The sequence below is a fragment of the Pelophylax lessonae genome (assembly GCF_965119305.1).
Source record: "Pelophylax lessonae genome assembly, chromosome: 1".
NCBI lineage: Eukaryota > Metazoa > Chordata > Amphibia > Anura > Ranidae > Pelophylax > Pelophylax lessonae.
Window position 1 is genome coordinate 598,636,688 of NC_138768.1, and position 13,698 is coordinate 598,650,385.

Sequence of the window (13,698 nt, forward strand, 5' to 3'; positions counted from 1 at the left end):
CGAAAGAATATATACAAAAAACTAAAGAAGATTTGTCTGATAATCTGATCCTGTGTACGAGGCTTAAGCAAGCATCGTGTATAAACAAAGCAAAGTGCAGCACTAGTAAGGTATGTATGGAACAGTCTTAATTTCATACATATGTTAAATAAAGCTCCAAGACAGGTGGCCTAATCAATACACAGATTAACATTCACCATCCTGTTTGGACTAATGGTGCAGCAAACAGGTATTAGTAAAAGGCCACCAACTCACCTGCCAAGTTGCCTAGTCTAGTTGCCAGTTTAACCTCAGTGTAAACAAGAAGATATTTTTAAAAAGGCTGATGATACAGCACACATTTTTACTCCTCAGATCGTATTCACTATATGGCCAAAAGTATGTGGACATCCCACCAATAAAATCAGTTTGAGTGCTCCCAATGAAAGGTACTGTTAATGCTAACGCATACAAATATTTTAGACAATTGTGCACTTCCAACCTTGTGGCAAAAGTTTTCTGTACAAGCATGACTGTCCCCCTGTGCACAAAGTCAGGTCTATGAAGATTTGATTCCACAAGTGTGGTGTAGAGGAACATGAAAGGCCTGCCCTGAACTCAGCTATAATAAACAACTTTTAAAAGAACTGGAATGTTGACTGTAAGCCTGATCTTCTAGTCCACCATCCTTACCTGACCTCACATATGCTCCTTTGACCTAATGTGCACAGATTTCCACATGCAAATGCCAAAATCCTGTTTTAGTGGCATGGAGGGTTCCTCTCCAGATTGATGTCCTTTCACTTTGCACTGCATTATTTAGTAAGCACATCAGTATTTTAGGAACAAAGTGTGCACCGCTGTAAACAAATGGCGCTTTTCCACTGCATAGAACCGTACCGGCTCGGCACGCTTTTGTGCTTTTCCACTGCGGTACCGCATGGTATAGGGTCGGAACGGTTCGGTACGGTACGGTATAGGTTTGCTTTTCCACTGCATGGAACCGAACGGTACGGTACGTACGGCTCTGAAAAAACAGTACCTACTCGATTGTGGTTCCAACAGGTACCAAACTGGTACCATATCCCACAATCCTTTGCATGCAGTCACTACTAGCCACTGATTGGTCAGAGAATCACACCCACCCCGTTGTTATCCCACCCACTTAACTTTAGTACTACTTTAGTGGAAAAGCAAACCTATACCGTACCGTACCGAACCGCTCCGACACTATACCATGCGGTACCGCAGTGGAAAAGCAAACCGGGCCAAGCAGGGCCGAGTAGAGCCGAGCCGGTACTAGCCGGTACTTGCAGTGGAAAAGTGCCAAAAGTGACAAAAATCGAATCTTTTGACAAGTATGAAAAAGAGGATACAGTAGAGATTTCCCACCTCAGTACACTGAACACTCTTGCCATTTTCCCAATAGCTCGGATCTTGTTTCTGATTACTTCCTTACGAGCTGCAGCTGTTGCTCCTGTAATTAACACAATTACAACAACCGTCAATCTAACAAACCAAAGAACATGTGAATGTACACTACATGCATCATCTTATTAACAAATTCAGCTATGCATACGTGCAAAAGAACAAAACAGAGTCTAGACAGTATATGTACATACATTACACATATTTTGGTTTAATAACATTATGGAATATAAATGATAATGACTAATCACTATATACAGGCCAATTAACAAGCTGACAAAAAAATCGGGTAAATGTGGTATTTTTAGAATAAATGGATTCTAGATTAGCTTTTCAGCAACATGATCAGACATACATATACACTCTACACATTCATAACAGATTATGTCAACACCATTATTTTTATGCACACAGTCTGAAAATTAATTTTATAAGGGCATTAGAAAAAATAACAGTTTTAATTTTTTTTATCAGAACTGGGCACTGTCCCTGTTTAAATCCCCATCCACTCTCTTTTGCTTAAATGTGCATATCATTGTGTATTAAAGGACACTGCAACACTATAACATAAACAGTCCATTAAAAATATTAAGCCCTTCAATAAATAATCATTTTTAATAATAATAATTGAGAAAATTAAATGAACAATAGATGTCAAATTCTTTTGATTCCTCTCTCTGGATTGCTAGACTAAAACAGCTATCGTCCTCAGTGGTTTTACCTATTGCTTTTTAATAGGTTACAGTATATGCTACTGTACGAACATTTGTATACATTTTACTTGTATAGTTTAATCTCAACGTGACTTTAAATATATTCTCACTCAAGGTGAATCTTTGGTGCAGCTTGTGCTTCTACAGAATCGGATTACAGCGTCTGCCTGTTTGTTCTATAATGCAGCACTATTATGTACATTTTTGTTTTGGTTGTTCGATGTGCTTTTAGTCATTTTGCGTTCGCTCACAATGACAGGTGCTCATTGGTCAGTACAGCCACGTAACCATGCTTACCAATGACAAGCACAACTGAGGCTGCTTATGCCAGTAAGGTGTCCCAGAGGGAAGCGTGATTATGCTGACCAATCAACGCTTGTTATTGCGAGCATTATGACAGATACTCACTCCGGAGCTATTTATTATATACAGTGTACAAATCCATATACAGTGTACAGATCCATATACAGTGTACAGATCCATATACAGTGTGCAGATCAATACATCGACAGCACAGTGCATCACAGTCCCTATGTGCAGTGGGGTCCGGATATATATTTTTCATGAAAGTTTGAACTTACCCTTTAAGGTATAGTGATAATTAATATAAAAATGTATATTATACTATTGTGCAAGTCACCTGCCTGTCTTTTGAAAACTGAAAGACATGCAGTATTCTAAGAACAGTAGAGTAAATAATGGAAGGAAAAACAGTTCCCACACTTGTCTTGTACAATTGTTATAGGGAGATTTCCTACACATCAAATAAAAGGCATCTGCAGTGTCACAAAATCAGCATTTGATTCAAGTGACATGAATAAATTCAGTGTTGTATGACAGCCAATTCAAACTTGTATGTTGGAGATCAGTGAAGGTAAATGGTTCCAACCACATTTTAACTTTTTTTTTTAAATAAAATTCCATACCTTGTACTTCAATAAGGTCTTGCGTATAAAGACCGAAAACATTTTTTTTTTGGGAAGGTTTTATATCAGAATGTAAAAAATATTGTTTTTTTTTTAAATTGTCGCTCTTTTTTTCAAAAATTAAAAAAAAAAAAAAAAAATCGCACAGGTGATCAAATACCACCAAAAGAAAGCTCTATTTCTGGGGGAAAAAAAGACATCAATTTAATTTGGGTACAGCGTCGCACGACCGCGCAATTGTCCGTTAAAATAATGCAGTGCCGAATCAGAAAATATAGCCTGGTCAGGAATGGGGTAAAATCTTTCGGTCTTAAAGCGGTTAAAAATACGCTCATTGAGAATTTTTTTGTCAAAGACATGTAGCTAAATACATTTTGGCTTAAATATATGACAAAAATTGAATATATTGGATATTTTTTAACTGTTAAAGTAGAAAATGACAATTTTTTCGCAAAATTTTCGCTCTTTTTTTTATTAATATCGCAAAAAATGAAAAGCGCGGAGGTGATCAAATACCACAAAAAAAAGCTCTGTTTGTGGGAAAAAAAGGACGTAAATTTGGTTTGGGTACAGGGTTGCATGACCGCGCAATTGTCAGTTAAAGTCGCGCAGTGCCAAGTTGCAAAAAGTGGCCTGGACGTAAAGCAGGAAAATCCTCTGGTGGTAAAGTGGTTAAATAAGGTATGAAGTAAATTACTTGGTTGGTAGGCGGCTAGTAGGAATGGGGGGTGAGGGGGAGGAAAAGGACAGCAAAGGGATAAATCTACCAATCCCGGATGTGGGGATTTGAATGTGCCTATTTATCAACAACAAAACCAGTAAAAATAAAAAAGAATATTCCATATTTATTAGAAATTACAAGCAATGAATATTATACACAAAAATAATTACCTTACAACCATATAATTATAACAAGGCATGTCTAGAATGAATCCCATAACCTAAAAATGGGTAATATGATATACTAGTGGATCTACGCATTTCACTCCATTTACAGAGCTTCTTGAGGATCCAAAGATACATTCATAACAAACACACTGACACACACAAGAGTGTGTTTGATATGAATGTATCTTTGGATCCTGAAGAAGCTCTGTAAATGGAGCGAAACGCGTAGATCCACTAGTATATCATATGACCCATTTTTAGGTTATGTAATGCATTCTAGACATGCACTGTTATAATTATATGATTGTAAGGAAATTATTTGTGTGTATAGTATTCATTGCTTGCAATTTCTAATAAATATGAAATATTCTTTTTTATTTTTATTGGTTGTGTTGTTGATATATAGGCACATTCATATCCCCACATCCAGGATTGGTAGTCTTGTCACTTTGTGAGTATTTTATTTCATTATAAATTAAATCGTTTTAGTTGCGATGTTACACTATTGTGGGCATTTTCTCTTCGTCAGAAACACTGAGGACTGATAAAAGTAGTGCGAAGATGAAGGCAGCTCTCTCAGAGTATAAATAACATTTAAAGCTTTTAGGACCTTACAGACTGAAGGTCAAATACTTCCGGTGAGTATTTTGTATAGACATTGGTTGCAGGGTCACTGAGTGATGTGTTTGTGGTTCATTACACAGCGGTGTTTTCATCACATCGTGGAGAAGAATTCAACAATGATGGACACTTTGTTTTATTATGTTTCATTACGTTAAAGACTTTTACAAGAATTCACTTAGATACTATTTTTCAATACGCTTTTATGCTTTGAATTATTTTACCATTTCAAAATATTTTGTTTTGAAACATATTTCAGGCAATGTGAAAATAACCTAGCAACATTTATTGTGAAGAGTCCACTAATTTGCAAAGGGTTTCTGCTGTGTTAGTAACTGAAGATCCATCCCTAAAAGGAATCTGTCATGAGAGAAAAATGGAGGCTCTACTTTTGAGATGTTATTTCCTTGGCTGACATATAGACCCTTTGACTTCAATGCTGGGTGAGTAACCGACGACTGGAACAAGTATAGATATAAGCAGGGATTTTTATCTCAGAGAAAAGGTGCAGGAACTCACCCTCCCCTTCTAGGTCATGCCCCTACCCGCCCCTAGAACGACCCACTAGAACTGCCCTCCCCCTAGAACCGCACCTTTAGAAAACAGGAATCGAGCAAAATTTTGGCGACTGTACAAGGAATTTGTTAATAAAATGCAATGCAGAAAAATGTGCAAAAAAATTAGAAACCTCCAGCACTTACCAACGTAAGCTCAGAGGCACTTCCAGATGATTTCAGCATTCTGGTCATATAGTTTGGACATTTACCTGAACATACATGAACTCATCCCTACTGTACAACTCTAAGCGCCCATATGCATGAGCCCTGTGAGTTTGTTACTGCAGTAAAAGCAGTGATAGACCCACTACAGCAAGAATAGATAGCCCTCCCATATCCAGCAACAACAGACAGCCCCCCCCCCATATATTGAGCAAAGAGACATTCCCAAATGTGCATCAAAGAGACATTCCCAAATGTGCATCAAAGAGACATTCCCAAATGTGCATCAGAGAGACATTCCCAAATGTGCATCAAAGAGACATTTACAAATGTGCAACAAAGAGACATTTACAAATGTGCAACAAAGAGACATTTACAAATGTGCAACAAAGAGACATTTACAAATGTGCAACAAAGAGACAGCCGCAGCCCAGTCCAACAAAGAGACAGCCGCAGCCCAGTCCAACAAAGAGACAGCCGCAGCCCAGTCCAACAAAGAGACAGCCGCAGCCCAGTACAGCAAAGAGACAGCCGCAGCCCAGTCCAGCAGAGACAGCCGCAGCCCAATAAAGAGACAGCCCAGTCCAGCAAACAGACAGCCCAGTCCAGCAAAGAGACAGCAGCAGCCCAGCAGAGAGACAGAAGCAGCCCAGTCCAGCAGAGAGACAGCAGGAGCCCAGTCCAGCAGAGAGACAGCAGGAGCCCAGTCCAGCAGAGAGACAGCAGCAGCCCAGTCCAGCAGAGAGACAGCAGCAGCCCAGTCCAGCAGAGAGACAGCAGCAGCCCAGTCCAGCAGAGAGACAGCAGCAGCCCAGTCCAGCAGAGAGACAGCAGCAGCCCAGTCCAGAAGAGAGACAGCAGCAGCCCAGTCCAGAAGAGAGACAGCAGCAGCCCAGTCCAGCAAAGAGACAGCCGCAGCCCAGTCCAGCAAAGAGACAGCCGCAGCCCAGTCCAGCAAAGAGACAGCCGCAGCCCAGTTCAGCAAAGAGACAGCCGCAGCCCAGTCCAGCAAAGAGACAGCCGCAGCCCAGTCCAGCAAAGAGACAGCCGCAGCCCAGTCCAGAAAAAACAGTCTCAGCAGGCACAGCACTACCCCATTCACCAACAGTGTTGCCATCAGAAACTAAAAACTTAAATTTTTACCACAGTCTCCAGTACACAACACTTAACAGGAGACTAGTGAGGAGGAGGACACGCTACCTACCCAAACCAATCATCCAATGATAGTACAACATGGCTGCGCCGAACCTCACTCTGACACACAAAACAAGATTCCTGTCATTCTGCATTGAGAGGTGGAGTGGAATGCAGATCACTCTGCCTTCCACTCTCATAGGCTGCAGACATTTTAACCCTCAATGACTGCCAGTGCGGTGATACACAGGCAGAGATAGTCACTTTAAGTGGTAAGCATACCTAATGTGGAAAAGTATAAACATTGGCAGTCAGAAGATGGCTGGCAATGTAAGAGTTCTTATGGTCGGTGTCTCTGCATTCATTGTTAGGCTACAAACATTTGTAGTTACAAAGTTCTGCAACCTTTCCTTTGCCAGTCATACCAAACAACATGATCTACCCCTATATACTAACCTCACACTCCTGATATTTTTTTTATTTTAAAAACCTAAAATAAATAGTATCTTTGAAAGAAATAGGATTTGCTTTAACAAGAATTCTTATGACAGCGTGCAGGTCAGTTTGCTTGTATTATATACTGTAAAGGAATAGAAGATCAATTAACCACTTAAGCCCCGGAAGATTTTACCCCCATTCCGACCAGGGGGTATTTTGCCATTCGGCACTGCGTGACTTTAACGGACGATTGCGCGGTCGTGCGACGCTGTACCAAAACAAAATTGACGTCCTTTTTTTCCCACAAACAGAGCTTTCTTTTGGTGGTATTTGATCACCTGTGCGATTTTTTGATCACGCGCTATAAACAAAAAAAAGAGCGTCAATTTTGCAAAAATAGCTATATTTTTCACATTTTTTAATATGAAATTCCCCCCAAAAAAAATGTAAAAATCAAAATTTTTTAACATTTTCGGCCAATTTGTTTTATGCTACCTATGTTTGGTAAAAAAAAAATCGCAAAAAGCGTATTTTGATTGGATTGCGCAAAAGTTATCGCGTTTACTAACAAAGGGAAAGATTTTTGTCATTTTTGTTGTTTTTTTTTAACGCGTAATGGCGGCGATCTGCGATTTTTTTTTGCGGTACTGCGACATTGGAGCGGACAGATCGGACCCTTGACTGACATTTTTGACACTTTTGGGGTTACCAGTGACATTTCTACAGTAATCAGTGCTATACATATGCACTGTTACTGTAAAAATACACTGGTAGTGAAGGGGTTAACTTTATTTGGGAGGGAGGGGCTGTGTGTGTCCCTAGGGGCGTGCTTTCTACTGTGATTGGCTGTGGCTTGAGCTGTAAGGACACTCACAAGCTAGTGACGTAGCCCTACGTCACTTTGCCTGTGAGGGGCTGACTGCCGACGTAGATCGGCGTTAGGCAGTCGGCAAGTGGTTAAAGTCATCTTTTCTTACTTGAAATAACCAACCTTTTGTAAATGTCAAAATACCTTGTTAATATTGAATATAGATAAATAAACAGAGACAATTGCAGCCTCCTGAACAGAGATTAGGCTAATGTATACTACCACAAAGACAAAAAAAAAAAAAAAAGCATTAAGGCTAAATACTGCAGTGGACTATGAAGTAAGGCCAGCACAGGAAAAACAAGTGAGCCCCTTCCTCTACTTTTTCTTGAACTTCAAGCTGGTAAATCGAAATCCTGGATCAAATATGGGCATTGCCTGGATGCTAAAGAGTTCTGACACTGGTTGAAAAATAATGAGAATAACTTATTAGGACTAGATCAACCAGAATGTGAAGCAGATGTGCATGACAGCCAATCAGCTTCTATCTTTAATTTTCATAGCTTAACTGAACAAACAGAAGATTGAATTTGATTGGTTAGTACGCCCAGCTGCTCCGACATCTGTCGCTCTAGATTTAGTGAATCCCCTTCCCTCATGGGATAAAAATGGATTTTTGTAAAATCTTACCGTAAAATCCTTTTCTCTTAGCTCATTGACAGACGTAGTCCTCGGTGATACAGCACCTTCGGGTTATGTTGCCTCCACAGGAGCAGGACTAGACAGGAAATTAAAAAGCTCTGGCCACACCCTAGGGGCAGTCCCAGAGGGTATATCCTCTCTCTCTCTGCCTCAGCAAATCAGTTATGTGAAAAAGCAGTCTTTAGAGATTTTAACCCAACCCAACTCAAAAAACAGAGGGGCGGGGACTACGTCTGTCAATGAGCTAAGAGAAAAGGATTTTACGGTAAGATTTTACAAAAATCCATTTTTCTCTAGCGCTCATTGACAGACGTAGTCCTCGGTGATAAAGCACCTTCGGGACGTCCCAGAGCAGTATCACAAATGAGGGGTGGGAAAATGAAAATCAAATCCCAATCTAGAAGGCCCAACCGGTGCCAACTAGAAGTTTACAACGCTCATCCTTAATGATGAGACTCAAAAAAGAGAAAAATTTTTTTTTTTTTTTTTTCTTCAAACAGAAAAAAACCCTCGAGGTAGACCACCGGTCTCCTCAAATTGCGGCCTGCAAAACCTTGCGGCCAAATGAGGCATCCGCCGATGCCGTCACATCAGTTTTATAGAATCTTGTAAAGGTATGTACCGACGACCAGGTGGCCGCCTTACATACCTGGACCACTGACGCCTGATGGCGAAAGGCCCAGGAAGTACTGAGCGCTCGAGTGGAGTGCGCCCTAACAGGAAACGGAGGACTCTGACCCTTAATGGAATAAGCCTGTACCACCGTTTGTCTAATCCATTTGGCAATGGTCGCGGCAGATGCAGGCAAACCCTTTCTGGGGCCATCCGTGATCACAAAAAGTGAATCCGTCTTACGGAATGATTCCGTAGCTTTCAGGTAAACCCTGATTGCCCGAACCACATCTAAGGAATGCAACGCATGTTCCCGATGATGCTTGGGCTGAGGACACAAGGAAGGTAGTACAATATCTTCATTCAGATGAAAATCTGAAACCACCTTAGGAAGAAAGGATGGCTTAGGATGAAGTACTACCTTATCCCTATGAATCACTAGGTATGGGGACTGGCATGATAATGCAGCCAGTTCTGACACCCTGCGAGCAGAAGTGATAGCCACCAAGAAGGCCACCTTCTGGGATAAAGTAAGCAAGGGAATCTCCCTGATGTTTTCAAAGGGAGGTTTCTGTAGAACCGATAAAACCAAATTAAGATCCCAGGGCGGTAAGGGCGCGCGGACTGGTGGAGCCAGGTGCTGCACCCCCTGGATGAAATTCCGCACCAAGGACTTGGTAGCTAAAGGCTTCTGAAAGAAGATTGCTAATGCTGAAACTTGACCCTTGATGGTGCTCAAGGCTAGCTTCTGCTCAACCCCTTGTTGCAAAAAGGCCAATATTCGAGTCACCGAATAGATACGTGGAGGAAATCCTAAAGATTCGCACCATGCAATATAAGTCTTCCATGTGTGATAATAGACCTTGCTGGAAGTCGCTTTCCTTGCTTTAATAAGGGTAGGAATGACTGAAGTAGACAAACCTCTGTCCTTCAGTACTTGGGTCTCAATGGCCAGGCCATTAAAACCAGCGACTGTAAAGCACGATGGTAAATTGGTTCTTGAGACCACAGACACTCCCTGAGACGAAGTTCCCACGGAACGTCTGCGACTAGCATGTCCAAGTCGGCCAGGCCGGCTTGACGAGGCCAGCCTAGAATTTCTAGGACCATTGGCGCTGATTGGATCTGAACCAGGCGTCCCTAGAGGTATCTGGCCCCGACCATCCGAGAAAGTCTGGTCGTTTTCTGTTCCCACACATTTATCAGATACCTGATTGTTATCAGGAAGGGTGATCTTTTCTGGTTGAACCTCAGGGACCGAAGTCACCCGACTAGAGGCTTCTTGGCCTATCTGGTCAACCAGATCCGATTCCTGTGAGGTATAGGGACTAATCTTAGGAAAAGGTAAAGGAAAAGATCTATTCAGGGAACGGTAACTACCGCTTCCTGTAGTACTTAAATGTTGGAAGGGAAGAATCGCACCGGTAATAGTGGTTGATGCTCGATCTAATGTCCTGAATACCGGTGAAAACGTCCCCCCACCCTGAAACCGGGTGGGGGCGCACCTTCAGGCTGTGTACTCCTTTGCTTCGGGTTTGGCTGGGTTGGTCCTCTGTTTGTCCGACCAGCCCTTCTTGAACCCTCCTGGAGGAGTCTTGCCTTTCCCGCTTGTTCCAGCCGGGCGCCCTTTATGGGCGGTAAAGAAAGGTCCTCGCTTGTTGCAAGGTCCCTTAGCTTTATCAGCCTGTGGCAAAAAAGTGCTCTTGCCCCCAGTGGCATCCTTAATGATTTCATCTAGGTTGGCCCCAAATAGACGATTCCCCTGAAAGGGGAGATTTGTCAAGGTCTTTTTGGAACCTAGGTCAGCTGACCAGAATTTTAACCACAGCACACGTCTGAGGATGACCGCTGACATAGATGCATGCCCTAATCGGGGAGTAGTGTCCAAGGCTGCGTCACAGATAAACTGTAGCCCTTGTATAATCTGTTCCATCAAATCAGATGTCTCCTGGGGAATATCCTTTCCCCTAAGGTCTTGGCGTACCATTCTCGCCCATTCCGTAAGTGTCTGAGAAACTAGACCAATAACAATTACTGGTCTAAATGCTGACCCTATCAGAGAGAAGATGGTGCGGGACTCTGCTTCCATCTTTCGATCCACCGGATCCTTAAAGGATGAAGTGTCCTCCACTGGGATAACCGTGGCTTTATTCAGCCTGGAAATAGGTGGATCCACCACTGGTGGTACCGTCCATTTCTTAATGATGGATTCCTCAAACGGATAGCGTCTAGCAATACGCTTGGAAATAGTAAAGGTACGTTTAGAATGCTCCCATTCTCCTTTAATCTTATTACCGAAACACTTGGGTACAGGAAAAACCTTCACCGTTTTGATGGGCTTATTAGTACCAAAAGGAATCTCTGTTTTAGTTGCCTCTGCCGGTAAAACCTCAAGTTTTAAGGTTTCCTGCACTGCCACAACTAGTGCGTCCACCAATGCTTCTTCCTGAATTATAGCGGGAGAAGAAACGTCCTCCTCACTGTCTGAGGGAGCTTTACCTGAGATAACAGCCCTTGCAGAGGGACCTGCAACTGCAGTGACCATCTCTGAATCTGAGTCAGAGGTGTCAGATAGTATAGGGGTAGGCGGGGGTCGCTTCCTTGACCCCCGTCCCTGACAGGCCGCCTCCACCCGAGCCACCATAGACTCCAAAATTGCTGTAAATGACTCTACACTCTGTGCACCGGCGGGTCCCGTGGCCCCCTCGAGGGAAACAGGTGGGGGAATATGTGTGGCAGGGTCCATGATAATTCCAGTCACTTCCTGGATAATATAATTCAAAAATAAAAAACTTTTTTTTTTTTTTTCAGACCCCCAGCGCCACAAAAAGCCCCTTAGTGTTACCTGCTAGGGACCCCTATCGATCGAGAGAGAGAGAGATAGACCCCCAGGCTCACCACTTGATGCTCAGAGTTTAACTGCAACAGGTTACAGCGCTGTCTTGACAAACAGGAAGTCTTTTGGCTGGCTGCCCAGGAAGAAAGGAGGCGGCTCCGCCCCTCTGCACGCCTTCCGGCGCCTCCCCTAGCTCCACGAGGTGTATGGATCACCTCAAACATGGCCGCCCCCATGCTGGAGACACGAGGCTACGCCAAGATGGCGGCTCGTGCGATCCAGCAAAAAAAAATGGCGGCGGCCTGTACTGAATAGCGGTGTGCTGCAGGGCACACAACACTCTCTCTGCATGGGGATTTGGCGTGGTTGGCGGTACCGGCCCTGGCGGACCGCATGGCCGTTCGGGAGGCCTGATTATAGCTGGAGATCTGATTTAGGAAGGCAGTCTACATGTCCATGGCTTCTGACTGGTAGGTAGCTTATTCTTATCATAGTAAGATTCCCAGAATGCCACTGATTACAATCTTTTAAACATGTATACAATTAGATTGTTAGCTCCCAAACCAAGCCTCCTGGCTTTTTGCACATAAAATCACACTCAAAGTAGGAGGATCTGTGTCATGTTATAGGATAGAGAGGGACTCTATCTTACCATACAGAGAGGGGCCCGCGTTCACCGCAAGACCCGTCAGGGGAAAAGGGGGAACATACTACTCACCATACCGGAACCAGGCGGGCACCAACTCCTGACAGTACCCCTCTCCACCGGGGCGGGAGGGCTCTCGACCGATATGGACGCCGTGACTCATGGTCTTTGGCGTTTCAGCGAGACGTTTAACTCGCGGGGTCAGTCCCTTAATGGGACTTTGTCGCGGCCGACCCAGCGCGGAGCTATGGCCTGCACGCGCTCGTAGGCTGAACTGGGGTGACCACCGGATCTCAACATCCAGCCCGTCGCCCAGTTCAGCTATCTTGCTTGAAGATCTCACAGGAACACTGGAGAAAAAAAGCTGTCTAAAAAATCTTTTAAGAAAAAAATCTTGCCAGGACCGAAGATCCCAGCAAGGTATCTAGGTCCTTACTCCTAACTAGACAGAAAATAACTGATTTGCTGAGGCAGAGAGAGAGAGGATATACCCTCTGGGACTGCCCCTAGGGTGTGGCCAGAGCTTTTTAATTTCCTGTCTAGTCCTGCTCCTGTGGAGGCAACATAACCCGAAGGTGCTGTATCACCGAGGACTACGTCTGTCAATGAGCGCTATAGAAAACTAATTTTTGAACATGAAGTGGTGCTGCTGTGCAGTGGAGTTGATACTAGATACAGTTTACTAAGCAAATTCTTACTTTTGTTAGTGAATAAGGTGAAGCCGCGCTCATTTCAATCATCCAATTAGGTTTATAAAAATAAAATCAGTTTTATATGTAGTTATCTCTTGCTCATGATCAGGTATTAAAAATAAACCAAAAATAGTAAACTTACTCGGTGCAGCCTTCCCTTAACCATAGTGTCATTAATCAAAAGTGAAATAAAAAAAAAATATATAATAAAATAAATGCCTCAATTGCTGCTTACAATTATAAGTGTTCCCACTTCACTAATCAATTCAACAAAACTATATAAATAGTTAAGAGCAACTGTTAACCAAATGACACAATCTTGTGAAAGTGTCCACACAAAGTTACAACTAAGATTAATCAAAAATAAACCACACAGCTTCACGTTATTTGCCAAGCTAAGTGATCATGCACTGTACAAAGTGAACTTTTTTTTGCCAAGTGCATAGCCTCTGCTATAAAGTAATGGGCCATACACACTATACAATTGTCTTTAGATTTTTTTCCTTTAGATTTACCAAAGCCATATAATATGAGGTCAAATCTAAGCACTTTCAAT

General features: G+C 42.7%; 1 protein-coding gene across 4 annotated transcripts in view; it reads right to left on the reverse strand.

Annotated features, from left to right (window-relative positions):
• PPP3CA (protein phosphatase 3 catalytic subunit alpha) overlaps positions 1–13,698 on the reverse strand; it is a 466,059-nt gene that overhangs the window by 40,941 nt on the left and 411,420 nt on the right. For all 4 annotated transcript variants that reach the window (XM_082243610.1, XM_082243608.1, XM_082243611.1 and 1 more), the window contains one exon: positions 1,372–1,456. In XM_082243610.1, coding sequence (XP_082099736.1) covers positions 1,372–1,456 — 85 coding nt within the window. The remainder of the gene's footprint in view (positions 1–1,371; positions 1,457–13,698) is intronic.